Source organism: Clavispora lusitaniae (genome assembly GCF_014636115.1).
Source record: "Clavispora lusitaniae strain FDAARGOS_655 chromosome Unknown tig00000038_pilon, whole genome shotgun sequence".
In the NCBI taxonomy this organism is placed as follows: Eukaryota; Fungi; Ascomycota; class Pichiomycetes; order Serinales; family Metschnikowiaceae; genus Clavispora; species Clavispora lusitaniae.
In genome coordinates, this window is record NW_027093976.1 from 1149281 (window position 1) to 1176269 (window position 26989).

General features: G+C 43.2%; 13 protein-coding genes and 1 non-coding gene across 14 annotated transcripts; 3 read left to right on the forward strand and 11 right to left on the reverse strand. All coding sequences in view use genetic code 12, as the record gives it.

Moving 5' to 3' along the window:
• Window positions 1-75: 75 nt before the first annotated feature.
• On the reverse strand, window positions 76-539 carry FOB63_001630 (ubiquinol--cytochrome-c reductase subunit 6; the record flags this gene model as incomplete). Its single annotated transcript, XM_066102180.1, has 2 exons — window positions 76-429; window positions 486-539. 2 exons carry the CDS (start codon window positions 537-539, stop codon window positions 76-78), a joined length of 408 nt encoding a protein of 135 aa, XP_065958478.1.
• A 921-nt stretch (window positions 540-1460) lies between these two features.
• On the reverse strand, window positions 1461-2246 carry FOB63_001631 (60S ribosomal protein eL8; the record flags this gene model as incomplete). Its single annotated transcript, XM_002618255.2, has 1 exon — window positions 1461-2246. The coding sequence occupies one exon, from the start codon at window positions 2244-2246 to the stop codon at window positions 1461-1463; it is 786 nt and encodes a 261-aa protein (XP_002618301.2).
• Window positions 2247-4330: 2084 nt separating this feature from the next.
• POS5 (NADH kinase) lies at window positions 4331-5923 on the reverse strand (the record flags this gene model as incomplete). Its single annotated transcript, XM_002618253.2, has 1 exon — window positions 4331-5923. The coding sequence occupies one exon, from the start codon at window positions 5921-5923 to the stop codon at window positions 4331-4333; it is 1593 nt and encodes a 530-aa protein (XP_002618299.1).
• Window positions 5924-6604: 681 nt separating this feature from the next.
• Window positions 6605-8104, reverse strand: RPD31 (histone deacetylase; the record flags this gene model as incomplete). Its single annotated transcript, XM_002618252.2, has 1 exon — window positions 6605-8104. One exon carries the CDS (start codon window positions 8102-8104, stop codon window positions 6605-6607), a length of 1500 nt encoding a protein of 499 aa, XP_002618298.2.
• A 404-nt stretch (window positions 8105-8508) lies between these two features.
• FOB63_001634 (palmitoyltransferase) lies at window positions 8509-9848 on the reverse strand (the record flags this gene model as incomplete). The annotated part of the gene is made up of 2 exons (XM_002618251.2): window positions 8509-9712; window positions 9763-9848. The coding sequence occupies 2 exons, from the start codon at window positions 9846-9848 to the stop codon at window positions 8509-8511; spliced, it is 1290 nt and encodes a 429-aa protein (XP_002618297.2).
• Window positions 9849-9973: 125 nt separating this feature from the next.
• Window positions 9974-11008, reverse strand: HUT1 (Hut1p; the record flags this gene model as incomplete). The annotated part of the gene is made up of 1 exon (XM_002618248.2): window positions 9974-11008. One exon carries the CDS (start codon window positions 11006-11008, stop codon window positions 9974-9976), a length of 1035 nt encoding a protein of 344 aa, XP_002618294.2.
• A 161-nt stretch (window positions 11009-11169) lies between these two features.
• Window positions 11170-12867, reverse strand: FOB63_001636 (signal recognition particle subunit; the record flags this gene model as incomplete). Its single annotated transcript, XM_002618247.2, has 1 exon — window positions 11170-12867. The coding sequence occupies one exon, from the start codon at window positions 12865-12867 to the stop codon at window positions 11170-11172; it is 1698 nt and encodes a 565-aa protein (XP_002618293.2).
• Window positions 12868-13017: 150 nt separating this feature from the next.
• Window positions 13018-13839, forward strand: FOB63_001637 (U2-type spliceosomal complex subunit; the record flags this gene model as incomplete). Its single annotated transcript, XM_002618246.2, has 1 exon — window positions 13018-13839. The coding sequence occupies one exon, from the start codon at window positions 13018-13020 to the stop codon at window positions 13837-13839; it is 822 nt and encodes a 273-aa protein (XP_002618292.2).
• A 35-nt stretch (window positions 13840-13874) lies between these two features.
• On the reverse strand, window positions 13875-14249 carry CYB5 (Cyb5p; the record flags this gene model as incomplete). Its single annotated transcript, XM_002618245.1, has 1 exon — window positions 13875-14249. The coding sequence occupies one exon, from the start codon at window positions 14247-14249 to the stop codon at window positions 13875-13877; it is 375 nt and encodes a 124-aa protein (XP_002618291.1).
• Window positions 14250-14745: 496 nt separating this feature from the next.
• FOB63_001639 (linker nucleoporin) lies at window positions 14746-17667 on the reverse strand (the record flags this gene model as incomplete). Its single annotated transcript, XM_002618244.2, has 1 exon — window positions 14746-17667. One exon carries the CDS (start codon window positions 17665-17667, stop codon window positions 14746-14748), a length of 2922 nt encoding a protein of 973 aa, XP_002618290.1.
• A 574-nt stretch (window positions 17668-18241) lies between these two features.
• On the reverse strand, window positions 18242-19822 carry FOB63_001640 (Hnm1p; the record flags this gene model as incomplete). The annotated part of the gene is made up of 1 exon (XM_002618243.2): window positions 18242-19822. One exon carries the CDS (start codon window positions 19820-19822, stop codon window positions 18242-18244), a length of 1581 nt encoding a protein of 526 aa, XP_002618289.1.
• Window positions 19823-21267: 1445 nt separating this feature from the next.
• SMP2 (phosphatidate phosphatase) lies at window positions 21268-23760 on the forward strand (the record flags this gene model as incomplete). Its single annotated transcript, XM_002618242.2, has 1 exon — window positions 21268-23760. The coding sequence occupies one exon, from the start codon at window positions 21268-21270 to the stop codon at window positions 23758-23760; it is 2493 nt and encodes an 830-aa protein (XP_002618288.2).
• Window positions 23761-24284: 524 nt separating this feature from the next.
• FOB63_001642 (beta-mannosyltransferase) lies at window positions 24285-26696 on the forward strand (the record flags this gene model as incomplete). The annotated part of the gene is made up of 1 exon (XM_002618241.2): window positions 24285-26696. One exon carries the CDS (start codon window positions 24285-24287, stop codon window positions 26694-26696), a length of 2412 nt encoding a protein of 803 aa, XP_002618287.2.
• Window positions 26697-26838: 142 nt separating this feature from the next.
• Window positions 26839-26910, reverse strand: FOB63_005545. The gene has a single exon. It is a non-coding gene; the product is annotated as a tRNA-Glu (tRNA).
• Between the last annotated feature and the right edge of the window lie 79 nt (window positions 26911-26989).

Consider the following 26989-nt stretch of genomic DNA (forward strand, 5'->3'; position numbering starts at 1 on the left):
CTATTTTAATGAGGTTATCCCATTAGGACGAAAATGGAATATACAAGAGAGGCAGCGAGCTCCATGACATGCAGTTTATTTCAATTTGTAGAACAACTTGGGGGCAGCACAGTCGTTAATGCAGTGTTGTAAATGGAAAAACTCTTCCACACAGTCCTCCTTGTACGCCTTGTGGGCGTAGTCTGGCTCCTCCATTTCCTTGGTGACTCTTTCGACACACTCGTGGAAATGGTGCACATATGGCTCACATGCGGCAGTCTTAGCACACTCTTCTCTCAATTCATCGTATGGGTCCAGAAGCTCTTCTTCGTCTTCGTCTTCTTCCTCCTCTTCGTCGTCGTCTTCTTCTTCTTCGCCGTCCTCGGATGCTTCAGGAGTAGACTCTTCGTCTTGCGAAGACTCTTGTTCCTCTGGGGCTTCAGCCTCTGGCTAATAGTGTTAGTGGACAATCCAGAAAATTCGTAATGGCGTAATCAAAAACATACCTCTTCGGCGTAGGCGACGAAAGTGGATTCGAACAAGTCTCTCAAAAAGGACATCGTGGAGTTCTGCTGTGACTAGGTTGAAGTTCGATTTTTTGGTTTGGGTATACGCAGGTAGCAAATCATGCGAGAGACGATTGGTCAATTGTGTGTGCAGTTACCCGCCTCCCAGGAGGCACGGATGTATGGAATACACGGTTTAGAAACTTGATTTCCCTTTTTTCAAAGAAAAATAGTTTATTTAATATCTGATATGGCCAGTAGTACGAACAGGCTGTCTTCTGCCTCCAGGTTTTTTGTGGGGTTGTTCCAATGGAATTGAATTTGAGTTCGCGCGATCAGTTTACATTATTCTACGCAGATGCCACTATTTATGCATAATGGAGATACACGTAATAGTTGATGAAGAGAATTGTGTAATTTGCGATTCCAAATAAAGTTCACTGTACTTCTTTTCGACCATTCAGACTACCTCTATCGGCTGCAATGATTCATCGTATGAACACCTTTCACTTTGCTTCCATCGTCCATGAGAGCATCACAATCGAACAACCGCAGTACGAATGAACTAAAAATTACAATTTGGGACAAATAAATAAGCCTATAATCTTTAAATCAGTTTAGTTATTTTCTATTGAGCCTGTCAGATAACGCAAGTTTGTCCATATTGACTAATGAATTTGACAATCTTCGATTCTCTGGGCGACATAACCATCGGGTGACATAACCGTGCACAGTTATACCAACCCTACTCACAAAGTCCTGAGACACGTTACTGCTAGACAGGTCATAATCATAGGTTCGTTACTTCGTATTACTTTGCAAGTTTATCTTGCTAAACCGTAATGCCGTTTGTTAATTATGCAATGTTTTTTAATTAAAATGCACTAACACCATCAACTTCCCAACATTTCCAAACTCATACTTCGGCTACAAAACGTAAATGATATCACAGGATGTGGATTAGATTATACATGTTTAAGCAGAAGTAGCTGGGGCAACGTCCATTTGCTTAGCCTTCTTGGCAGCCTTGTCGTTGTGCTTGGCACCCATGATACCACCACCCCAGTGCTTTCTGGTCTCCTCGTACTTCTCAATGAAGTTGGCGTTGATGGTAGAGATCAAGTTAGCCAACTCAGACTCGTCAGCAGCAGCAACCTCGGTCAAAGCAGCGACAGAAGAGGTCTTCTTGTGAACCAAAGTACCCAATCTAGCCTTACCCTTGACAATGGCGTATGGAACACCCATCTTTCTGCACAAAGCTGGCAAGAAGATGACCAACTCAATAGGGTCAACGTCGTTGGCAATCAAAACCAACTTGGCCTTCTTGTTCTCAATGAGAGAAACAACGTGGTTCAAACCGTACTTGACAACAACTGGCTTTGGAGAAACGTCGAAAGCCTTCTTACCCTCAGCGATGGCAGCGGCCTCCTTGGTCAATCTCTCCTTCTTCTCAGCAGCAGTCTCTGGTCTGTACTTGTTGAACAACTTGAAGGTTTGAGCAGCAGTGTTCTTGTCCAAAGTGTTTTGGAATTGAGCAATAGCTGGAGGAACCTTCAATCTCATAGACAAGATCTTCTTTTGTCTTTGCAATCTAACGTACTGTGGCCATTTGACGAATCTGGACAAGTTTCTCTTTGGTTGGATGGATTGACCAATACCAAAGTTCTTTGGGGTGGCCTCAATCAAAGGGTTCTTTGGGGCAGCATTCTTGGCGGTCTTGGTGGCCAATGGAGCTGGAGCGACTTTCTTTCCTGGAGCCATTTTGATGTTTCTGGGTTTGCTGAGATCCGGAGGAAATTTTTCAATCTTTTTTTTTTAGCGGGAGACGGGTCAGGTGCGGGTGTACGGGTGCAAAGTCTCAAGAGATGCTGCTCTCCCTTCGCAGTAAAACCCGTACCACATTGCAATGCACGTGATTGTTGGTGACTGCTTTCCGGTTTTATGTCAATGCACTGTAAACGTTATGCGGACGCACCTATTAGAATATGTACTTGCATGAACTGTGTATTATCTGCACGCCGGCAGTCCCAAAATGATAAATAATATATATATACATTACAGTACAATCCACCGCTGGTCACACCAACCTTTTATGGTATATTGCGTAAATGTAGACACCGTCGTACAAAACGATGAATGATGTAAATGCTGTGCTCCCTGAAGTACACCCGCAGGTTGCCAAGTTGTGAAAGTGCTAGTGTTTTTTTGAGCCACGGACGCACACGGCATTGCCTGCTGGTGCATTATACTTTCTCGCGGCCGCGCATCCAGTCGTGGCGCAAGAACGACGGAGTTCCAGAGCTTTTCTCTGGACATTGTTGATATGCGAAGAAGCCCGTGCTGGCTGTCAAACTCCTGAAGCGAGCGATTTTGTCCAATACAGACAATCTCTTTATCGTCGGTAGACATGGGTAGAATTTTTCTCACACGAGCAGAATAATCCAACGCATAACGGCGAAGAAAATCGCTATTGACCCGAGTCTCTCGGCACTTTAGCGTCAGTACAGAAGACGTTGGCATATCCTGTACGAGAGCATTGGGTCGGTTACAGGCCCCCGCGATTCCTGCAGTACTCTGGTAAACGGGTTTGTGGGTTTCTGCAGTCTGCGTTCTTGGTGTCCCAGGATTCTGCTCCATTAGTCGCAGAAGCTGGCGCCGGATATTAATTCGCGTCTGGCGAAGGAAATTGCCAGATGCACAATGTTTTGCTGTAACGGGTTCGATAGCAGTCAATTTTAGGCCAGGTGGAGATACCACACACGAGCACGGAGAAAGTTGTATTTGGGACAGCTCCAGCTCTGTATACGAGTAATCAAACACACTTTCTGTATCAGAATCGGAGGAAGTGTCAAAACTTAGCAGAAGAGGAGGCGATACGGCCTGAGATGAAGCCGCCTTCGGTAGCGAAAGCTGGCACAACTGTCGCAGACTGAAGTCGACGGACATATGCATCGCTTGGTATGGCAATGGGAAAGGAGCGCAACAGGTTATAGCCTGGAGATAGCAAAAAAAGGCGTTGTCAAAAGCTCACCTCAGTGGCCCGAAGGCCCGGCAGATGGACTGTTTATAAAGGGTGAGGGATGGCCCAAAATAGTTAAACGATGCGGGTTTTCCGGGGACTTCTGCAGGAAACGCTGCGCACCGGCATAGTGTGTTGTCTCATGAGCGTACGGCTTCGGTTGTAATAACAGGGTAGCCTTCTACCAACGTGGACGCAATGAACCGATATCACGCCATTCATATTGTTTCTGGTCTCTTCTATCTTTCGAAACGATACTTCAAAATCTTACGCGCTGATATCGGTCTACTTGAATAGACATTTTTCGGCTATGATTGGCGAAGAACAAATTTATCTGCGCGAAGATAGTCATGTATATTGAGGTCAGCCTATCGTGAGACAAACACGAGACAGGGAATGGGCGTGAGCAATCTAGATAACACAGGCAGTAGCAACATCATCTACTAGCAACTAGTGAATTATGACAATGAAAATTCAAATACCATGCAGTAATTGCATTCTGTAGACAGCTTACATCCTATCAAACATTATGGTGATCTTGCAATTAGTACGCTATGAACACTTTGACAAAACACAGTGCCGGCACAATACACTGTCATCTACCTTTCGCATATCAGAGTAATATCTTTTGGATTCTTATCATAACACAAGTAGAGAGCAATGGCATTCTGCATTCTTTACGCAAAGGCCCCACCTAATACTTATACCAGGAACCGTAGGCCAGTTCTCGACCATATCATCTACTCATGTCAATATAAGTTCGACGCCCACCATTGAGGCATTTGAGTGAAGTAAGCAATGGCACTTCCACGGGGATGGGCCTGCCCTACATCTTTTGCCCGCGGAAAGACGAGTTGAAACCCAAAAGCTGATTGATACCCTTGATCCAATCGCTCTCAGTGTTGGCCACACAGAAAAGACCCTTCTTCACCTCTGTTCCCTTGCCTGTCTGGAAGTAAAAATGGCCCGGCTCCACGTAATGATCAAATTCCTCTCTATTACGCAACAGCCCTGGTGGCTGGTGTTTGCCAGGGATGAAAATAGTTCCGTTTTCATTGACCACGTGAATCTCATCTCCAGGTTTCAAGTCCTGTTGCGGTATGCCGTCAATGTTCATTTTAATCAGGCCATTGCGGTTGGAATCCGAAAGCTTAATCATCACATGCAGTGTCGACGGCAACACGAGAGGGCGGAACGACAACAGCCGTGGACAGACGGGTGTCATGAGGATGCATGGCACTAGTGGATGCGTGATGGAACCTCCCGCCGAAAGCAGGTATGCCGTCGAGCCTGTTGGCGATGCAAGAATAATTCCATCCGCAGTGGTCGTTGTAAGAAACTCGCTGTCAATGTAAATGTCAAGCAGAATAAGGTTGGGCTGCAGACCACGGTGCAACAGAATGTCGTTCATAGCATGAACCATCGACCCATTGTGGTGCTGCTTATAGTGTGCAATCTCGTACTCCGCAATCTGGGGAGGTTTCGCTAATGCCTCGCTCCGCACCACATGGCATTCAAGCCTAGTGCGGTGCAATGCTTTACTGCGCGACTCAAAGACCGCCCGAAATGCTTCTTCGAATCGTGCAAAGTCGAACGGAAGCAAAAAGCCCAATGTGCCCATAGCAAAACTGAGCACAGGTGGAACAAGTCCGTTGGAGAACGCAGACACAGCACGCAAGGTTGTCCCATCGCCTCCAAGTGTGACAATTACATCGGTCTTTGCCACAATGTCTTGCACTGAACCTGTGAACAAAGTATGACGTGCCCCGTCTCCGTAAACCTGGGCAAGCTCATCTGCAACGTCGGGAGCCACAATGACATTGAGGGCAGGGTATTCTGCATGAATGTGGTTGATGAAAGTCACCATTGCAGCCATAGCAGCTTCATTCCATGGCTTCTTCACCACGTAAATATTTTGGAGCGGAGTACGCCAGATAATGCTGTGGAGCTTCAGATGCGGCGACCCAACGTACTCAGGCACAATCCTGTTGCGCAACGACAGACACGGCCGCACCTGCAATGCCCCTTCGCCAACTGATGCTTTGTCTTGACTTTGCTGTGAGTCTTGCTTTTGCGTCTCATCTTTATTCTGATCCTGCGCTTGAATATTCTGTTTTGTGCTCCATTCCCTCGAAGCTTGGTTGTGTTCGTTCTGGTCCTTTTCGTGCTGTACATCTTTTCGCTTCTCAGACTGCTGACCTGCCGTCTTTTCAATTTTCATTCGCCTGTCACTCGTGTTTTGGTTGATCTTGGTATCCCCCATATTAGTGGTGGTGCTTTCTTGTGTCTTCAGTGCCTTTTTCTGCGCTTCTGTTCCGCCATGTAATGACCGACCAAAATGGGCCCATGACTTATTCCAGAAACGGGGCCGCAAAGTCCCCGCTTGCCTACGCCCCACATTGGCGCCAATTCGTAGCATGAGAAAAGTGGTGGATATGTTGACTGTATAGAGTTACAGTCGCATGATTCATCCTGTGGAGGTTGTCGCAATTCCAATCTCACATCTCTCAGTCCAATACTCAGGCACAGTACGTTAATGTGCATGTAATTGTAATTTTTCGATATAGGTTTGACATCCGATCTATACACTCGAACTATTGTAGCATTTGGAATCTAGTTGGCCAGGCACTCTAGATACATCTCTCATCATGATTAGTTGAGCGCGACACATTGGAGAAGGTACTATCTCGATATGATCAAGATGGCTGGCTTATCTCAACCACTATTTTTTGTTGCCGTTTTTATTTTATTTTATTTTTTTTTCTTACAAAACTGTTTCTGCCGGCTATACCACTAGTCATTATGAAAGTTGGTTTGTAATCTATATTTCCACAATCAATCGTGTGCGTAGCTCTTATCTATACCCCACTTCTTGCAAACCCTATGCTATGCTAGACATGCAATACAGAAAAATGACTAGGTCAACAGGCATCGTGCACTGTCTCTTGAAGCTACACTAATATTCTGTTCTAAGTTCTCATTCAATGTACGTACAAGGTACTGCTACTGTCACCTCGACACAATCAAGTGATCTTGCCGTCTGCGCATCGATCTGATTGACTGGGTGCACCCGATTTTCACCTCAGTGTTATTTCTATCTTTACTGCTCTGCATTCAATCTATCGATTTCCTTCATCTCCTCGTCTGTTAATGCGGTTCCAATGTGTTTCTCTCCCACGTCCTTTGTCTCATCATCGTAGAACTCGTTTTCTGGCACCACTACTTCGTCACGCGCCTGTTGCAGCCCTCCCTTGGTGTCAATTGCTTCTGGTGTATCTTCTTCCTCATCGCCCAAATCCTCTGGGTCTCGAGGTACATCTTGCATCTGTACCGATGGGGCATGCCGCGTGTTCTCCAAGTTTGCCACGATATTGGTCAAGATCTTATTCAAAAATTCGGGCGCATTGGCGTTATACATGTTCGAGGGCCGCACGTCAAGTTTGTAGTCAGGACCGTAGTACTCGTAATATTCATTGTACGGTAACTCGTCTGGTAAAGCCACCTCATTGAGCAATCCAGACTCGTATGCCCACGTACGAGCCACATTTCGCATAGTGTAGCCACCTCCGCCCACAACCATCATAGGCACACCAAATGATTTAACAAAGTTAACACAATTCGCGTGACCACGCATCAGCAAGTTGAAACAGCCCAAACGGTCACCGCTCAAGGAGTCTCCACCACATTGCAACACGATGGCCAGCGGTTGGTACCACTCCATGATTTTGGTAATCACAGGCTCGAAAATCAGCTTGTATGTCTGATCATCAATACCATCACGTAATGGAACGTTGACTGAGTGGTATTTACCCTTGCCCACTCCAATATCACGCAACTCTCCTGTTCCCGGGAAAAATTCACCATACTTATGGAAGGAGCATGTCATGACACGGTCTGTAGTATAGAAGGCCTCCTCCACACCGTCACCGTGGTGGACATCAATATCAATATACAACACACGTGGGTGGTAACGCAATAACTCAATGATACCTAACACGATATCGTTCAAGTAACAGAAACCCGAGGCTTCAGACTTCTTTGCGTGGTGCAAGCCTCCCGCATAGTTAATGGCAATGTCACACTTGCCACGGTTCAAACGGGCTGCGCCCTCCATGGACCCGCCGCCGGAGATTCCACAGTACTCAAAAAGCCCATCGAAAACAGGGCAGTCGTCGCCCACGTTGAACTTAATCTGTTCCTTGGCAAACATATCCAAGTTATCAGGCAGGACACGGCTTAAGAAGTCGATGTATTCGTCTGTGTGGAACTGGCACATTTCTTGCTTGGTGGCAGGTTTGGCCCGGTAGATTTCCATTTTCTTGTAGAGCCCATAGTTCATGATGAGAGAGTGTGCCATTCTTATCCGGTGCGGTTTCATCGGGTGCCCAGCACCGTAGGCATAGTTTCCGACGTCAGCATCGTAGAAGTACGCCACTCGCTTCTTTTTGCTGGGGTCAACCTTGAGTTCGTCAAAAGGCAACTGGACAAACATGTGGTTGGTAGGTTTGAGAAAATAGATATTCTGCAGGTGGAATTTGGCTCGCACTCTTGGGACAAATGTAGGACAAAAGTAGTACAGTGTGGATGACCCGTCAGTCATCCTTCATCTTTCCTAATGTTTCTTTCATATTTGTAAAGGCGAGGTGGGTTTGTCACTTACAAAATTTTGTTTTCTTTTTATTTTATTTTATTCTTTTCCCTGCTTTTCCTGTCTTTGTACTTGAGGTGGGCTTTAGACCACGCGGTGCGCCATGTTGGAGGTAATCACATCTTTGCAAGATTCGTCAAATTCAGTTTTCTGATACACAAACTCTATCCAAAGAGTAGTTTTACAGGCTTGGCGTATGTCTTATTGTATTGTTTGACCCCTTTTGTAAGGAAGAAACGCATCTTTTGAAGGTTTACTTGACATACTACATACGCATGCGATTACAACACAATACTGTCCGAATTGTCACTGTCGACCTGAAATTGTACATTGGTGCCCACGCAAATATATTCGTCTCATCTAACTCCTCGCACACGGTCTCTATACTCGGCCAATTGCCGATTGAGCTGTTGTTGTATTTCTGCATTGTGCCGATATTTTTCAAATAGTTCCTCGTCAACCTCAAAGTTTATGCCATTGTTAAATGTTCCTGTAAGTTTGCGGTTTGTCACCGCGATTGGTAATACCCAAGAAACCCACGAGGTGCCCATCACTGCTTGCCAATTCCTGCAAGCACCCAAATCGTAAATGTGGCCTAGTCTCCTCTTTTTCCCATCAGCATCAAATTCGTAGCCGCTGTCTTGAATCTCCAGATATTGCCATTTGATATCTTGGAACTCGATGGTGGTGTAGTTTTTCAAAACCATATAAAGCAGAAACGCCAGAAACAACCCCACAGCCACGAAAAACGCTAGAGAAGTCACAAACAAAAATACCATATTTAGCGAAATGTACGAATCGCTATAGTCTTGATCCCAGAAAAATTCGAAAAGGGTTGCCCCACTCACGCAGAGAGTAAGCATGCAATACACCGTGATATAAATGAGTGACTGGATGAAGAATTTGTGGTTGTAGAAACCGATACATGCTGAGAACCACGGACAATGGTGATCCATTCTTAGAAAACATTTTTGACAAGTAGAACAGTGGTGGCAACGGTCAGGTTTCCACACGCCACAAGTTGAGCACCAGCGATAAGCAGGCGCATTGTTTTTGAATGTGTGGCTCGCAAAAAGCTCCTGCGGTGGTGATCTTGCTGTGCTTGGATCATTCCCGAGAAGCCGCTCGTTGGCCTCGTCCGTGGCCAGATATGGGTTTTCTGTAGAAGACTTTGATCCATCTGTCTTTAGCTCCGGAAAGTCTAGAGGCGACCCAGCGCCCACTATGATGACTTTGAAGTATGTGTACATAGATAAGACGAACATTGCTGTTATAATTATCTGAAATGTACGTATCCAAGACGGATGGGATTCACTATGTAGCCCTGTCAAAACGACATACAATGACCATGACATGAGGCCCAGGACAAGAACCCGCGGGAAAAGTGTGGAAAACCAGTTGTATAGTACATATGCCAGCGAACAAAACCCGCCATGTATCCACATTATTGACGGTTGGGTAATAAGCATGAGGACCAAATCTATTCTGTCTGTGTGCTTGCACACAGGGCCTGAGAATTGGTGCGTAGATACATGATAGACATTTCGCTTACTAGGACCACTACTGTGTCTGTGGCACTACGGAAAAAAAAAAAAAAAGAATACAGGTACCTTGACTGGATTCCAACTCTCACCCACTTCAAGAAATATAAGGCTAGCATCTGGTACGCCATCTGGCTGTTTTTGTTATCCTGCATGTACTTGGGAATCGTAGACTATCTACTGTTGCATCTTTATCTGTGCCAATATATTCTTGTATCTATATAATCTATTCGTAATTTCGTGCATAGTATCTCTCTATATTTATGTCTATTCACCTCTATTAATCACTCTTTTTTTTCTTCAGCGAGGGCAACTTCATATAAGACTCGAACCCAATGCCCCCAAACACCATTAATACACCCACCCATTGTAAGGGCGCTAGATGGTGCCCAAACAAAACCACACTGAGAATCATAGAGATCATTTTTCTCGTGACGGTTGCAGTAACCAAAATCAAAGAGTCAAACTTCTCCAAAATGATGAAAACAAAAATTTGGCCCATGGCGCCAAACCCAGCGAAAGCCACGATATCGCCTAATGCATGTGGATATTTTTCAACAAACTTCAAAGTGTAAAGAAGTTCCTCGTTATACTTGAAGAAGAAAATATACGAGGAGGTCAAAGCAAAGACAAAGACATTTAAGATGCACATCAACGACGCTCCAGTAACTTTTTGTTTGTGGCTTCGAAGTTTGAACAACTGGTCTTGGGTGGAGTTCGTAAATCCGTCTAATAACATAGATCCTAGTAATTGCGTCATCCCTAAAATTGTGTTACCATCATTGATAGACTCGCGCAGGCTCTTCAGGGTATGTGTCACAGTGAACATAATCACCCCGCCGGTTACTAATCCCGCGACCAAATACTTGTATGGTGGGAACTTTGTCCGGTAGAGAATGAAATGTACAAGCATGACAGGAAGCAACTTGCATGACTTGGCCAAAAGATATGCCAAGTAATCCACATGTTTGAGAGATTGATACCCCAACGGCGACGAAAGGCTCGATGTAATTGCAATGACAATAAAATAAACCAAAAAAGTTTTACCACCGACACTGCCTTTTTCCTTGGGGCTGCTGAATATAGCAAAAGGATTCTGTTTGTGGAAGATAAGTGAGTAGGCGAAACCAACGATGAATGCAAACATAGCTTGAATTGCATTCACGACAAGCGGAGCCTTGAAGTAAACTGCTTTAGAGCCCTCCATGCCATAAGGTTTCGTATTAATCCGCTCTTGTAATAAGGACCATGATAAGAACAGAGCATATAGACCCAACACGCAGAAAACCAAGACAAAGACCTTGGAATCTTTCATTCTCTGGTTACTGGTTACAGAAGGTGAAAGAAGATGCGCGCCAACAATTACACGTAGTACTTAGTAGTTTCGAAACCTGCATTAGTGAGGTTCTCGAAAAGCCTTTGGGCTAAAATCAGGCATTACATTTGATTTCGTCAATTACTTTACACACGAATTATCTAACGACCAAAAATTCCAAAGAACCCACTCTTCTTCTTGTCTTGTGATTCCTCTCTGTTTTCAGTATCAACAGGCTTACTAGAATCGTGCGTGTAACTGATGTAATTATAGGCAACGTCAAACAAGACAGCTTTGCTTAAAACAGGAGCAATCTTACCTTTTTGTGCCACTTTCACAATATTCTGCAAGCATCTACTTGAAGTTGGGAATTTGAAAACATCATCAGCCACAAGCGCCTCGGATGGACCCTGAGTCTCAGCCTGGAACTGAGCTAAAACATGCGATTTCTTCAACAAGCGAGCAATAGAATGTTCTAGTTCCTTGGCTTCTTCAAGGCTAGCCACATCGAAGGGGAAAGCATCTACCTTGTAGAAATGTTCATCAACAGAGTACACACGTTCAAGGTGCATGAACACACTCAAAGCCTCCGCAAATTTGTCTGCAAGAGCATATGAGTTTGCAACAGTTACCGATTGCTTAGCTTTGAAGAAGTTGCCCATGTTCTCCAACGATTCAGAAAGCTCTTCATCATTGTAAACACCAGGTAAGTCCTTGAGTTCGTCCACTGTAGAAATCACTGAGCCGTACAACCTTAAGATATCCTTGTTGGCTCGAAGAGTTTGCGAAACGGTTGACGATGACTGGTTCAATTGGTCTATGAGAAGCAAATCTCTTTTCAACTTTGTAAAAAGCATGTTATATTTGAGATACGTCAAAAGAACAGCGCCATTTTGAACTTTTTCTGGGTCATCCTCATCATTGTTCTTCGATAAGTCTGATTGGTGAAGTTCAACCAACGCCTGCCACTGCGAATACATGTTATCGTAATCATTTGAGTCAGAAAAACTTTTCCAATCAATCTTGATCAATTTCGAGATCTGGAAAGCCAATGCATCGTTGTCAATCTGTGCAACATGGTTACGCCAGTTCACTGTTTTGAAAAGCTCTTCAGCCTTTGGCACCAGGAAGAAAGTTTCTTTCACTGAAACTATAAAGTCATTGAGAGGGGCCAAATGAGGCAAAGAGTTATTGAGACAAAACTTTCTGGAAACTGTACGCAAATCTGCGGTGGTATCTTCAGTTCCTTGGGAAAGCGCTAACCTCAAGGAAGGATCGACAGAAGTGTCGATCAATTCCTCCAACAATGTTTTGTTGAACAGAGATTCATCTCCCGTGAGTATGTCCAACAAAAGTTCCAAGCCACATCTGGCCAGCGAGTATGCACTAAGAGCTTTGTCCCATTGTTTTCTGAAGATAGCATTGGCTCCTTCGGTAAGGGCAGCATAGACAAAAATCTCAACCTTCTTTATCGTGGATTGTTCATCTTTAGTCATCTCAATCAACTGTTCTGTCGTGGTTGCTGCTCTTTGTAACTTGTTTCTCATCAATTGCTTGTAGTATTTTGTACCGTCAACGCCAATTTCAAGAAAGCTCTTGGCCTCCAAGGCATGCAAGCTGTATCTTTCTGCGAGCAAAAGAAGGAGATCCCCATACCTTTGGTCGGCGTTATATTGCTCTGCTCCCACCTTTGGAGGATTGTAAGACTCCGTCTTGTGTGAGACAATCTTTAAGTTGTGGCGCAACTTACACAAGCTTTTGTTTAACCGCCTTCTGCATTTGCGGAAATCCTCAGGGCTTGTAAGCGAGTCGCTCAACCGAGCACCAAATGTAGACCCCAAAGGGCTTGCGATTGACATTAGTGAAGATTCAAGAACCTATTCCAGTCAACGACTTTTTTTTTCCACTCCAAAGCGCAGGTGCACGGGTGCAGGTTTTACTTCACTTTAAGACTGGCAAGGTTGGGAGCATTTTATTTCATGCAGCGACATCCACCATCATAAAATCCTATGGAATCAATAACTTCAGGCAGCCTTGATATCTATGAGGAGTTTGGTGTTCCCGAAAATGCTAGTTCGCGAGAGATCACTAAAAGGTATAGAACTTTGGCCCTCAAGTACCATCCTGATAAAAACCCAACAAAAGAAGCTAGAGACAAATTTGATTTGGTCTCGTTGATCTACTCCGTTCTCATCGATAGCCAGCTACGGCATCATTATGACAATGTGCGAAAAAACCTAATCAGACACATTGGAGTAAGCGAAGAGGCCCTGCAACAAATTCGGAAGTTCCGAGAGGAGCTTGAAAAGGCTGAAGCAACAGGGAAGGCGCAAAGAAAGAATCCCAAAAACTCGTCGGGCGATATACAGCTCGAACAATTGCGTTTGGAGGGCCTTGAATATAGAAGACATTTCCAACAGAAGCACGCATCCACGCCAGGTTATGTCTCTTTCCGAGAGCTCATTAGCGATGGGCCATTTACACATTTCCTGGAAGCTGATCCATGCACTAAAGTAACGGTCAGATGGAAGTACAAGAGTGAAGCGCAAATTGACGATGGTCTCTTACAGGAAATTATGTCTCGATTTGGAAATGTTTTGAGCGGATGCGTAGATAAATGTGACGGCCTGTACTGTCAAGGCACGGTTGTTTTCGAGAGCGATGAAGCTGCAAGTGAAGCTGTGCATCATGATTATAGAAAAAGCGCTACTTTATGGGATGGGACTCGTGTGAGAAAACTAGCAAGTTTGCTCCGAGAGTGCAAGCTCCAGCTCGCTTCAAGCTACGAAAACGAGTACGCAGAATCGCTAATTCGCCAGTTGGCGCATTGAAACGAGATTAATAATGTATTATACGAGGAGGATACTTAGTTGATGTAGAAGTAAACACCTGCAGCCAAAGCCACAACCGCAAGAGCAATAACTGGGAATGGCAAACCACCAGCCTCGGTTCCGCTTCCAGAAGTGGTGCCGGCTTGCTCAACAACAACGCCGCCTTCAAGCTTACCAATCAACAAACCCTTCAAGATGTCGTGGGCATCGTCAGAGTGACCGATGTCGTTGAACGCTTCGGTGGCATCTGTTCCCGCACAGTCCACAATAACTTCTTCTCCACCTGGGTGCTCGTCCAAGTATGGGGTGACATCATAAACCTGGCCGTTGTAGACAATCCACAAGTCGTCAGTTGTGTTATGTTTCTTGACTTCGTCAATGGTGTATACTTTCAATTCAGTTTCGGACATGGCAGATGAGGATGCGAGGGATTATAAAAAATGGGAACCACAAATTACTGGGGCAAACAGCGAAACACTAGTGGGTGAAGGTGAAACACAAAGCGTTCTCGCCATGTGAAGTAGAAAAAATGTTGGCGAGCCTGTATACATGACCCAATCATGTTATCGGCATAGGTAAACCGAGCGCACATGTTAACTCGTTTAGGCATAAACTCTGTAAGAATTCATGCACTCGCAAGACCAAAATGCACTCTTGATGCGCATCCTATCTTCTTGCGTTTTCTATTTTCCATTTTCAATCTTCCATTTCTTCCCCGTGGTTGGCCATCTACAACAGCCGCACTGGTGATTTCTGTTTCCAATCGTACACTCGTATACGAACGATATGCGACAACGACATTACTAGAAACTGCATCTGACAGCGTGCGCATTCGTACATGTTATCACTCTTTTCCTTTGCATTATATATATTAACTCTTGAGTCTCACCCACAGACATTAAGCTTCTAAAGCTGGGACTCTAACTTCACCAACAAACTGTAAGTCTCGCGAGGCATTTTGTATTGGATCATTCCAGCGTAGATCATACAGTTTTTAGCAATGGCTTTCAAACGCTCCGATTCGCTTCTTTCCGCCTCACTAACCCCGAATTTCCTGGTCATGACTGAGTGATTGATTTGAGAGACGCATGTCATAACTATGATCAACAACGAGGGCACAACCTTCACAAGGGCAACATCGAAAGTTGTAAGAGATTCCGCTGCTTGTCTCACTTCAACAAAGTCATCATTGGCAACTATTGGGACCAAGCCCAATTTCTTGACCGAATCCAAAGTTGCATGCCAATCTTTGCTCACAAACTGTTCGCGGACATCAACAATGGACAATAAAATGTCAGCAATTTCTCGTTGTTTAGCTGAGATTTTTTCCAAAATGTTGCTGTTGTTTGCAAATACCTTCATGATGTGCTTGCTAAGCAAGATGATGTTGTTGTCAATCGTTTCTTCTGGCTTCATCTCCCCTGCTGGTGTCTTGTACTCTGCTCTAGTCAAGAGTGGCTTGTCTAACTCAGTCATCGACAACACTTCGCTCAAGAGTTTATTGATCAATGTAACCACAGTATTATGCTCTTGGCAAAGTTGATAAAGGCGTAAGGCATCGAAAATCCTTCCTTCCTCCTCGCATCTTTTAGCAGTAACTTCGACGATTTGATGGTAAAAGTTATCCAAACTGGGCAAATTGATTAGTGAGCGTTGCTTTTCTAAAATACCTGGAACTTTGTCACCGTTCACTTGGTTGAGTTCGCCCAATAAAGGACCAAATTCTCTCGATATGAGAATAAGCTCGCGCAATGCTTCGTGACATTTTGCATTTTCCTTCTTGGATTGCCCACCCATGGGTAAACAAATAAGAACAAGGTATTGCGCTGCAACTTTCGGATCACTGATCTTGAATGTTCTTGTGTAGGACCCAAGAAGTCTGCTAAAGTTTATTTCATAAACCTCAGAATTGAGAGTTATCAACTCGTCTGTATTCGATGTACTCACCCTCAACAACCCATAGTAACATAACCCAATGGCTAAATGCACTGCATCACATTCGTTGCTGTAGTCGTAAATGTACTTTACCGCCAATTCATATAGGCCTAGCATCACCAAAGTTTTGGCATACAGGGGATTGTTAGAGGATGCATTGAATTTATCTGCCCCGATCGAAATGACTTTTCTTTGCAAATTCTCTAACGTATAATTCTCAAAAATCAAACTCGATGACGCTTCTGGGTTGAACTCATTGATAAGCTGCAAATGGAACCACAACCAATCCTCAATACTTAAATTAATGGCGCTAGGTAATGATTTCTTCGCCAAGTCACATTTGCCAATTATTTTGTAGACGGCATATTTGTAAGGATCAAAGTTAGTTGAGTCTTCGTTCAAAAACTGGAAAGTTTGACTAAAGTCGCTAGATAATCTTTCTTGCAAGTCACTGGGCAAGCCGAAGCAATTGGATCTGACGTAAGAGCTCAAATATACGGGGAAATTGCTGTCAAACTTCTCGAAAATGCTCTTATTAACCTTCGTAAGCTCGACTGCTTCATCGTAAAGGCCACTTCTCAATAAGTAGAATAAAAGGGCCCAGATTGGTACACCATTGATGTTCAAGGTGCGTTCCATGTATTCAGCATCATTGTTCATCGCTATGACTTTCTGGATGAAAAAAGTAACCTTATTAATGTTACTGGGAGGAAGAAGTTCAGGTGATTTCTTGTCCTCCTTTGTGTAAATTTCGTCAATATAATTGAAGAATTGTTCCTCAAGATGCTTCCTAGAGCTCCCGACAATTCTCATTTTAAGTTTCAAGTCAACAGTGGAAGAATTGTACATGTTCAAGAATAATTGTTCCTGATTGACCTTGATAAACTTTTCGTTACACAAGTCGCTTATGATTCTCCACACTTCACTCATTTGTTTAGATTTTAAATCTGTGCTAGTCTTACTCAATTCCTCGAAACTCAAACTGATAGGGAATGGCTTGTTTTGTAAGCGAGCTTCATTGAGGTGGTACACCACCTTAGCATGACTCTCAAACTTTTCTCTACTAATTTGCCTCGTGTGTGAAGATGATTCTTTTGTCGACAATGGAGTTAGAACACGGTAGCTCCCAGGCAACGACTTATTCCAATTAAAGGACTTGGCCAATTCTTCATTCGTGATTTTGCTCTTGGTGGGGATTCCTAATGATTTTTTGAGGTGCTCCTTACGAACTTTCCAATCGATTGCAATTTTTTGGTTAATGAAGAGATCAAAGTCCTTCGATGCAGCGGCAAGTGATTGTTCGATTGCACTCAAGATGCTCTCGTCTTTCTTTGCAATAAGATAATTCTCAATGCTCTCTGGTTTGGTGTAATTCTGCTCTACTCGTGACAATGAGGTGGATTCGGGATGATCTTGCTTCATATGAGTACTGGTTGAGGTTGCACTTGGGATCCTTCTTAACTCATTTTCAATGTCAGCAGCATTGATACCGCTTGCCGACAACAAGTAATGCGCTTGCGTATAATTTCCTTTGTACTTTTCGTTCGACCTCAACTTTTCAGTCCGCTTCTGTAACTCGCTCAATGGTAAATGGATGTAGCCCAAGTGGCCATTGTCCACTTTAGGCAAATTGTTAGCAGAATCCAACAAATCACGCAAAATCTTGTTCGATGACGAATCTGGAGTTATTTCAGAAGGCAAAGTTTGTGATGTGGATTTACCACCAAAATTGGATTCCGGTAAAGTTGATGCTGCTGAGTTCATTGATCCGTTCATCGATGGCTGTTGATTTTGGTTTTGTTGTTGTGTTTGTGGTACAGAAGGCGTAGAGCCGAATGAAAACCCAGTTGATCCATTTTGCTGAGTCGGAGGCTTAGATCCAAAGAGAGACATGACTGGATTAATTGTTCAAAATGGCTCTGGTAAGTCTTCGAGTATGAACAATTTAAAAAACAAAAGACCCATCCACCACTTCGCGTTTGCTTAGAAAGGTTACCCGCCAAAAAAATTAGTACTTAAGAGAGGCATCTACTGCATCGGTTGGAATTTTTTTTTTTTTTCTTCACTTTGTCCAAAAGTAATCCATCACATTAGACAGTGCATCTTTATAGTCAGAAGGTTGCTTCTGGTTTCGAGGCAGTTTTTGTTGAGAACCAATTTAGCTACGTCTGACACTTATTGTATTTGAATGCGATAGCTGATGGAGAGAGTGAAGTGGATCTTTTAAGAACCTGTCTGGATCGAAAGATTTGAAAGAGAGGTGTCAGGAGATCCACACATTGTAATATTTCTATCTATTTTTTATTTTTTTTTTTTTTCTTTTGCTACTTTATCGATGTTCTTAATCAAATATCGAAGCGACTACACAACTACAGTAGGCAAGTGTTCAAAAGATTCTATTATGTGCAAGAATTAAATTGTTATGTTAAAAATCAAATCAACTTTTAGACCCTTGACGACGTCAAAATTATAATTTTTGAAGGCAAACATCGGGGAATTCTTCTTCCTCGTTGTTCCCGAGGCCACCTGCGAAATGCTCTCTGCAAGAATACTTTTTGATTGGGAAGAACCAGTAACCCATAGCTAGAACAAAGTAAACTGCATAAACTACGGAAACGTAGTTCATACTTCCTGCTGTGACAGGCATGAAAGTAGGGAAAGAAAAGAAAACAACGGCAAAAATAGTCCAACATATAGTGATGATGTTTGCAAAAAGACCAACTTTGCCTAACCAGAAACATCCATGTTTGATGTTCAGACGGCCCCTGTACAATAAGCACAATGTAGGAACAGTGTAACTCAACAAAAGGAAAGTAATGCAGCCAACAACCATTGAATTGAAAGCAGTACTGGAAACCAAGTATAAAGCACCCAAGATGGCCACAATCACAGAGGAGAACAAGTGGGCATTAAATGGAACACCGAGGTTAGGATCAATGATCGACAAGTATTTGGAGAATGGCAAACCGTTGTCTCTAGAAAAAGACCAGCACAATCTTGCTTGCCATGTATGCGATGAGATGGTACAGCCACAGCCTGTGATGAAAATTAACAGACCCAAGCAAAGTGCACCGGCCTTATTGTTTAAAGCCTGGTAGTAAATGTCCAAAATCGGAAGACCAGTACCTTTGTTAATGATATCATCCAAGTTTCTGATGCTGAAAAACATCGAAATGGCATATGGCAAAGAGGTGAGCAAGCCGATGGTGACCGTACCAATGATGGCAATTGGAATCACCCTGTCGGCGCCATGCACCTCTTCCGCCAAATGCGAGGCCGAATCAAGACAAGAAAAACTCCAGTTAGGATTAACCAAACCCACGATAAAGGCAATACCAGCAGACTTCCATCCCGTGTTGTTTTCAAATGTGACGAAAACAAAGTCTGCAGTGTTGAAATGATTCCGAGCACAGGTCAAAACGGTGATGGTAATAACAGTGAAGGAAAATAACGAAACGTACAATGCGCCATTGGCGATGAATGGCAAAAACTTACCATAGCAGTTAAAAATGAACAAGAAGACGTTGATCAACTGGTATGTGACAAAAAGCTGCCACGGCTTTGTAACATGGTTTGGATGCGTCAAGTTCCAGAAACCTAAAACTGTCTGGGCCATACTCAAGGCCATCGAAGCTGATGTGAACAAAGATCCTGCCCATGCCAAAGAGCCACAGATGTATGCCAAAAAACTGGAATATTTTCTTGGAGACAAAACACGAGTCCATACATATTGACCTCCAGCAGAAGGAATAGCACTAGAAAGCTCAGAAAGTGTAATTCCGACACAGTATGATATGAAAGCAATGATGATAATACCGTACACAATCAAAAGAGGACCACCTGACTGAATGCCTGTAATTAACGAAGCAGAAATACCAAACCAAGAGTTTGTCAAACCAAAACCAATACCTAACACAGACCAAACAGAGAATGTTCTTTTAAGTTCACCTTTATGTTGGCTGGAGCTGTCAGAAGAGGCACATTTTTCCTGGTCGCTATTGAACACGGAAAGAGAAACATCATTTTTTTTCTCGAGTGAGTCGCTCATCGTGATGCGAAGGGTATCTAAGGATGGGAGCCTGCCGGAAACAATGTACTATTTGGTAAAGGTTGGTACAGTGAAAAAAAGGAAGTCTGAAAAATATCGGAATTTTCACGTTTCTTATCCTTTCTGAGGAAAAAGATCCCATTTGTTCATGCAAGTCTGCAGATGCGTGCACGATTAGGTTTTATGCAGGTTTTCTGCTCTAATCATGACCCAAAGTAGTTTACAGAGTCAGTCGAATTACTTCCATATTACGACATCACTTGCATCTATCGTTGAGGAGAATAGCTCATGTTTCTTTTCGGTATTAATGGCTTACTGGCTCGAGTTTTCCCAGCCTTTTACTGAAAACTTATTATGAGCGATTTTGCTGACGGAAATTTTCACATGCATTTTTTAGATTTGACGTTTTGGGCGCGCGTCTGATTAATGTCGTGAGATCAACCACTCATAGTCATTCCTTCGCTGAAGTGTTGAGATGCCTTTCCATTAAGAGGCATACCTGAGCGTGCTCAAAACGGAAGCGTTTTGCATTATGCAAATCCATGTTGTGCCAGTATAGGATGGAACTATTTCTTGTGTGACTTTCGATTAGTGATCCCGTGACCATCAGACACTTTGCAAAAAGAGCTGAGACATTCTAGTAGTTCGGATATTCATTCCATGTGCCCTTGGAAGATTCTGATACCAGACCCTCTATCGAAAGATTCGCTAATTTGCAAAATTTGAAGACTCAACCTGCCATCAGATGTCACGAGCGTGACAATTTTGGTTCACAGAGTTGAAATTGGATACTTTGCTCTATAAATTTTATGGTTTCTCTCGAGGCGGGATTTCTCTTCTCTTCATACTAGCTTCCATTATTGTAGAAATGTCAAGACATACAGTATGGCGTATCCTTATGGTATCACTTCGGAATTATTATATCTTTGGCTGATTCGCATTCCCTCGTAACAAGAAATGACGGATTTCCATGCTTAAACGAGGGAAAATTAGCATTGCTAATTCTTCACATTCATATATGGGGCTACACTTTGTGCTAGTGTTTGTGTGCATTTGTCAGTCAATTTTGCAATTTTTCAATCCAATGTTCTTTTGATTTTTTTTGTTGTCTCGTACATTGGCTGGCCTAGTTTACAGTCATCACACCAAATTCTCATTTTGGCGCAATAATCATTTCTTGCACAAAAACGCCTTGCATCATCGCTCTATTGAAGGAACATTTTTCACATTCTCCCCAATTTCTTTTTACCTCTTTTCCACACGTTGGCTACTACATATAGATTCTCCGCAATTATATTTGACGAAAACGTCAATTATTCTGTTACTTGGCAAGCGAAGCAAAAGAATAGTGGAATAACCGCGATTTTGTAATACAGGACCTACTCCACCATACAAAACTGTTCTAGCCTAGTTTCTTCCATCACCACCATTTTCCATTCTCCAAAATGCAATACGTTGGAAAGATGGGCGATTACGTCTACAACCAGTGGAATTCCTTGAACCCGGCTACTCTTTCTGGTGCAATTGATATCATAGTAATTGAACAGCCCGATGGTTCTCTTCACTGTTCACCTTGGCATGTCAGGTTCGGCTTGTTTCAAATCATCAAGCCGCTGGAGAAGAAGATCGTTTTATACGTTAATGATATAAAAACAGACTTACCCATGAAGCTCGGTGAAGGAGGAGAGGCGTTTTTTGTGTTTGAAACTGACTCCAGGGATGTGTCTCAATCTGTGGTGACTTCTCCCGTAGTAAGTCCCGAGAAATCTCCTTCGGGTTCGCCGGAGTCCACTCCTGGCCCCGGAAGAAGTGAACCGGATCTATTAGACTTGAATCAATCTGCAGCTCAGCTCAATGATATCGACTCGAAGATTAAGCTTGACGATTCGCCTGCACCGGAACATGATCTTCTCTCTAACTCACCAAGCTCTAGAAGATCCACCCAGATGCTGCGAATAGCATTTGAGAGAGCAAAGCAAATCACAAAAAAACTTAATATTCCATCGAAAATTGATGTCAATGGAGATATGGTGCTTGATATGGATGGATACCAACCAAACTCACAAAAGAACATTGATCTGTCCGATGAATTATTACAAAAAGTCTTTTTGAAAGAAATGAATACACTTTTGAACGGTAAGGAATATCATTATGCTCCAGAAAACGCACACGAACATACCAATGATGACGAGGAGTACAAATTTCTCCAAGGCGTGATCATGAAAGACAAAGATGGCAAACTCCGTATCATCAACAGAGATACAGACTTGGGCCTTGATGATCCCGGCAATCCTACATCTTCAGATCTGAGTCCATTGTCTGAAGGTGGAAGTAATAGCCCCGAACCTACGGGCGAACAAGCCCCTGTTCAAGGAGAAAAAGTCTACATTAAGACTTTGAGGTTGACATCTGACCAATTAAAAAGCATGAATCTTAATTATGGGCGCAATAAGATAAAGTTTAAGCTGACATCGGGAAGCTCTCAAGTGGAAGCAGATTTGTATCTTTGGAAATCTACTACTCCTATTGTTATTTCAGATATCGACGGAACGATTACCAAGTCGGACGCATTGGGCCATGTGCTCAATATGTTCGGAAAAGATTGGACACATCCGGGCGTTGCTAAATTGTTTTCTGATATCAGCAGAAACGGATACAACATACTTTATTTAACAGCGCGGTCCGCTGGACAGGCAGACACAACACGCCAGTATCTCCACAGCATCGTGCAAGATGGCTACAAGCTACCCAAAGGACCTGTTATTCTCAGCCCCGACAGAACCATTGCAGCCTTGAAGCGGGAGATTATCTTGAAGAAACCTGAAGTTTTCAAAATGGCATGCCTTCGTGATATTAAAAGCTTATTTTTCAGCAAGCAAGGCGAGCATCCAGATATTGATGACGACAGAACTCCATTCTACGCTGGCTTCGGAAATCGTATTACGGATGCCATCAGTTACAAAAGTGTAAAGATTCCATCGCACCGGATTTTCACCATTAATCCTGTTGGAGAAGTGCACATGGAGTTATTGGAACTTGCCGGGTATCGTTCGTCGTACTTACACATTGGGGAGTTGGTGGACTGCTTCTTCCCCCCTTTGAAGTACATTAGCGTTTTCAATGACAATTGGGACGAGAAGCAACTCAACCAGTATATGGACAGCAAGAGTCGCCCAGACGATGCTGCAGATCTCCAAGGACCAGAATCTCCAAGATCCATCGCTTGTCCAGGCTCCCCAAGAAGTATCAGCAGCTACCCAGAGGAGGTACCTTTGGTTCATGATGAAAAGTTCACAGACTTGAACTACTGGAGAGAACCAATACCCAATATTGACGATTTGAGTGATATGGAAGAAGATGGAACGGCCACAGGCCCCGCTAAATCCCCTCCACATTCACCTAAATTGTTATCGTCACCACGGGTAATTCAGACCATAGTTAATAACCTGCATGAACCGGCAAGCCCAACACCTGCCCCCAAAAATGACCGACCATTGTCTATGTCTTTCAATTCTCCGTTAAAAAGCTTTATGATGCGAGGCAAACCACAATCTGCAGTTGCAGGGCAAACAGAGAAAGTGGCTAACGAAGACGAGGAAGAGGAAGAAGAAGAAGAAGATATGGACGAATACGAGGACGACTATACGGATGACTATGATGATGACTATACAGGAGAAGAAGATGAAGATGAAGATGACGATGACTACGATGAAGAGGAAGAGGAAGAAAACGAAGATGTGGACGTTGATTATCAAGATGACTACGAGGAAGATGAAGATCACATAGATGAAGTGGACGATGAAGATATCGATCAAGAAGCCGAAATAGACATGAGAGCGGAATCAAAGGAAGACGCGGAAGGGTGGCCAAGGAATCGCGGTACTCCAGTGCACATCGTAAAAGCCACAGATGTACTTCGGGACTTAAAGTTGAATTGAGTTACTTCCATGCAGGAAGATTAGCCAATGTCGATTCTGCCGTTGCACATTGTTGGTGAACGCGCGCCTTGCGTCGAATATCCACAAAATACCGGAGTCCAGGCTGCACGCTGGAACTGGAAAAATCACTCATGGCTCGGCTTGCTTACTTGCCTTCTATTTTTTTTTTTCTTATTTTTTTCTGGTGTGAGCCGCATACATCTATATGCGGAAAGTGTTTAAGGTTTTATAATCACGTTCAATTAGGCGGCATTCATTTTCATGTTTGGACGTGTTGCATGTGAAAGCGTGCCGTAGGTTATTTGCGGTGACATTTTGGTTAGTGACATAGTCACTGGAAGCTATGTGGGATGTCAAGATTCTTGCCGCATGGTTATACTGGTATGCAGTATTCACAACAACAATAAAGACAAAAACTATATCTTACATAACTGACAGACTTTGCTTTATCGACCCGGCATCGGATATATAACAGCTTAAAGGACCACTCAAAATAGCCACATGAGGATGATGGGACACGCCATATGTATCTACTAACCGTTAAATTATCGTTAATAGTTGTTGGGAAATTGCAAGAGCTAGCTGCGGAAATCCAGCATGCAGTTTGCATATGTGGTCCGACACATAATCATCTGGCAACTCATGATACGCGCACATCGGTGTATATACCAGCTAGGGGTTATCTGCATAAAGCATCATATAAATGCAAGAGGGCATGCCGTCCAAGATGGAGGCCTTTTTTTTTCTCCCCATGCATTCTGCATCTTCTGATCAAGCTGTTCCAATACATTTCACTAAGTAAAAACCTTCCTACGAAGGTAATGACCAAAGGAAAGAATCAGCTCTTTGCTGCTTTTTTGCTAGCTATTGTTGGATTGATTTCAGTCTTACATTATTCTGGCTACTCACTCCTTTTATCTCGAGATGAAATAAATGTTTCAAATGAGGTTTCCGTCCTTGATGGGCTGAACGGTACTCTTCCATTGATTATACCGAGCTACTTAATACGGAAGGATGAAATAAAGAATTTGGATGCTCTTTTGCAAAAAACCCCAAACTACAAAGAAGAGTATAAACTTTATGGTGCTGGAAAGGAAAAGATTTTCCCAGAACGCACAAACCAGATTTCAGACTACTCGTCTGTTTTCCATGACTTCAAATCCGAGAAAATCAATATTTACGACTCCTTTACTAATATCGAAAAGAATATTGACAACTGTGGCAAGTTGGAGTCCGAAATGCGATTTTCAGTTTCCAACGAACATGAGATCCAAACTCCTATGGATGAAATTGTTGAAGGCATTGTGAAAGCTATCGAGGAGGGAGATGAATATGCAAAGGACTTGGAGCCATACTTCGCTAAACAAGTGCGTTTGCAATTGAAGCATGGTGTTACCGACAGATACTGGTTTAGATTGGCTGGTTCGTCTGTGTGGCTCAAGGATTATGGTGTGCATTATATGGTGTCGAGACTTGTCTACAGTGACCGTGCTCAGAGAAACCATCCAAAATTCTCTGTCGCCTATGTTCAACTTTTTGACGACGATTGGAAAGAAATCAAGACAAATTTGCTTGTTCCAACTAACTTTGGGCCCAAGAAGAACAAGAATGCAATCGAAATCGACGGCGAACCATACCTTGTAAAACACTATCCACTGATCTTACCTGTTCCATTAAGACTCGATACAGGCAAAGACTATCAGGGCCCGGAGGATCCTAGAATGATTCTTGTCAAGAATGAAAGGGGTCACGAGGAACCTTTGATTATTTATAACATAGACCATCCAAAAATGGGTACGTCTAAGGATGAGAATGGTACCGAGTTTGAGGAGATGAAAAACTACCGTAACATGTGGATCAGTTGGCCTTGGCAATTTCAAAAAGGAAAATTCAATATTGATGCCAAAGACATTCCTGAGTTTGAAAATCGTCTTTTCAACAGAGCTAATGAACTTAGAATCAAAAATACCGAACGTCAGGGGAGTCAAAAGAACTGGACTCCAATGATCAGTCACACTTTGAGAGAGTACCATGGTTACGATAAAGAAATTTTGGTTGTGACGCGATGGTCTGAACTCGAGGTTTTGAAGTGTGATATAACGTCTGACGACTCTCAATGTCAATATATGCTTCGAGATGATGGCCCTCCGATTAAGAATGATGTGGGTCCACTTAGAGGAGGAACTGCAATGATCAATGTGAACGAACTTATCGCTTCGCAAACCAATGCTCCAGTTCACCGTTTTATTAAGAAAGGAAGAGAGATTTGGGTTGGGTTTGCAAGAGCCCACTTCAAATGGTGTGGTTGTGGCCTGAGTTTCTACAGGCCAAACTTTGTTGTGATCACACTGGATTTGATCACCGATAAGGATAACACTGTCCGCCAAGTTTTCACATTGAGTCATGTATCAAGCTTCATGTCTTTCTACGTTGACATTATTCCGTGGGTTCGTGATCGTCCTGACTTGGTTTGCAAAGATCCAAACGTGTTGATCCCTAATGGAGTTGGTTTCTGGAAAATTTCTGACTTGGAAAAGTCGCCAGACGGATCAAAGTGGAAGGTTGACGATATGCTTACCTTGCTCTTCTCGGTGTCTGATACTTCTGTGAGCGTCCTTAAGGCAAGAGGTTTCTTGGAAGGATTGATCAACTTATCTCAGAACTCTCCATTCAATCGTGTAGAGGATATTCCTGAAGGCCACTTCTTGGATGAAGATTCAGATCCAGATGCCCCTCCTCCACCAACAACCGAGTATGGAGCTAGCAATGATAACGTTGATTGCAGTTTGGAAGATTCTAAGAGGTTTTGCCGCGTTTACGGAGATAAGCATCCATTTGATAAGGAAGAGTACGAGAAGCAGGAAGAAGAACACCCTACTCCTCCTATTGTTGACAAACAATTGGAAGCGTACAAAGCGGAGCTTGATGGCAAATAGTACATTTAATAGAACATTGCATGACGAATTATTCACAAAGACCGCTTTGGTGAGTAAGCATTCGTAATCTTTTATACTGATGCTCTGCACCAAGTAGTTTGGTAAAGGTTTTGTTACTAGTTTGTATTGAGCAAAAAAAATACTCCGATACGGGGAATCGAACCCCGATCTGCTCGGTGAGAGCGAACCGTGATAGCCATTACACTATATCGGATTTCTTGAAAGCTAAAATTTGTCAGAAGAATCAGTCTATCTCATATAGAGAAACTGTGATGAGGTATGGTATATTCTCT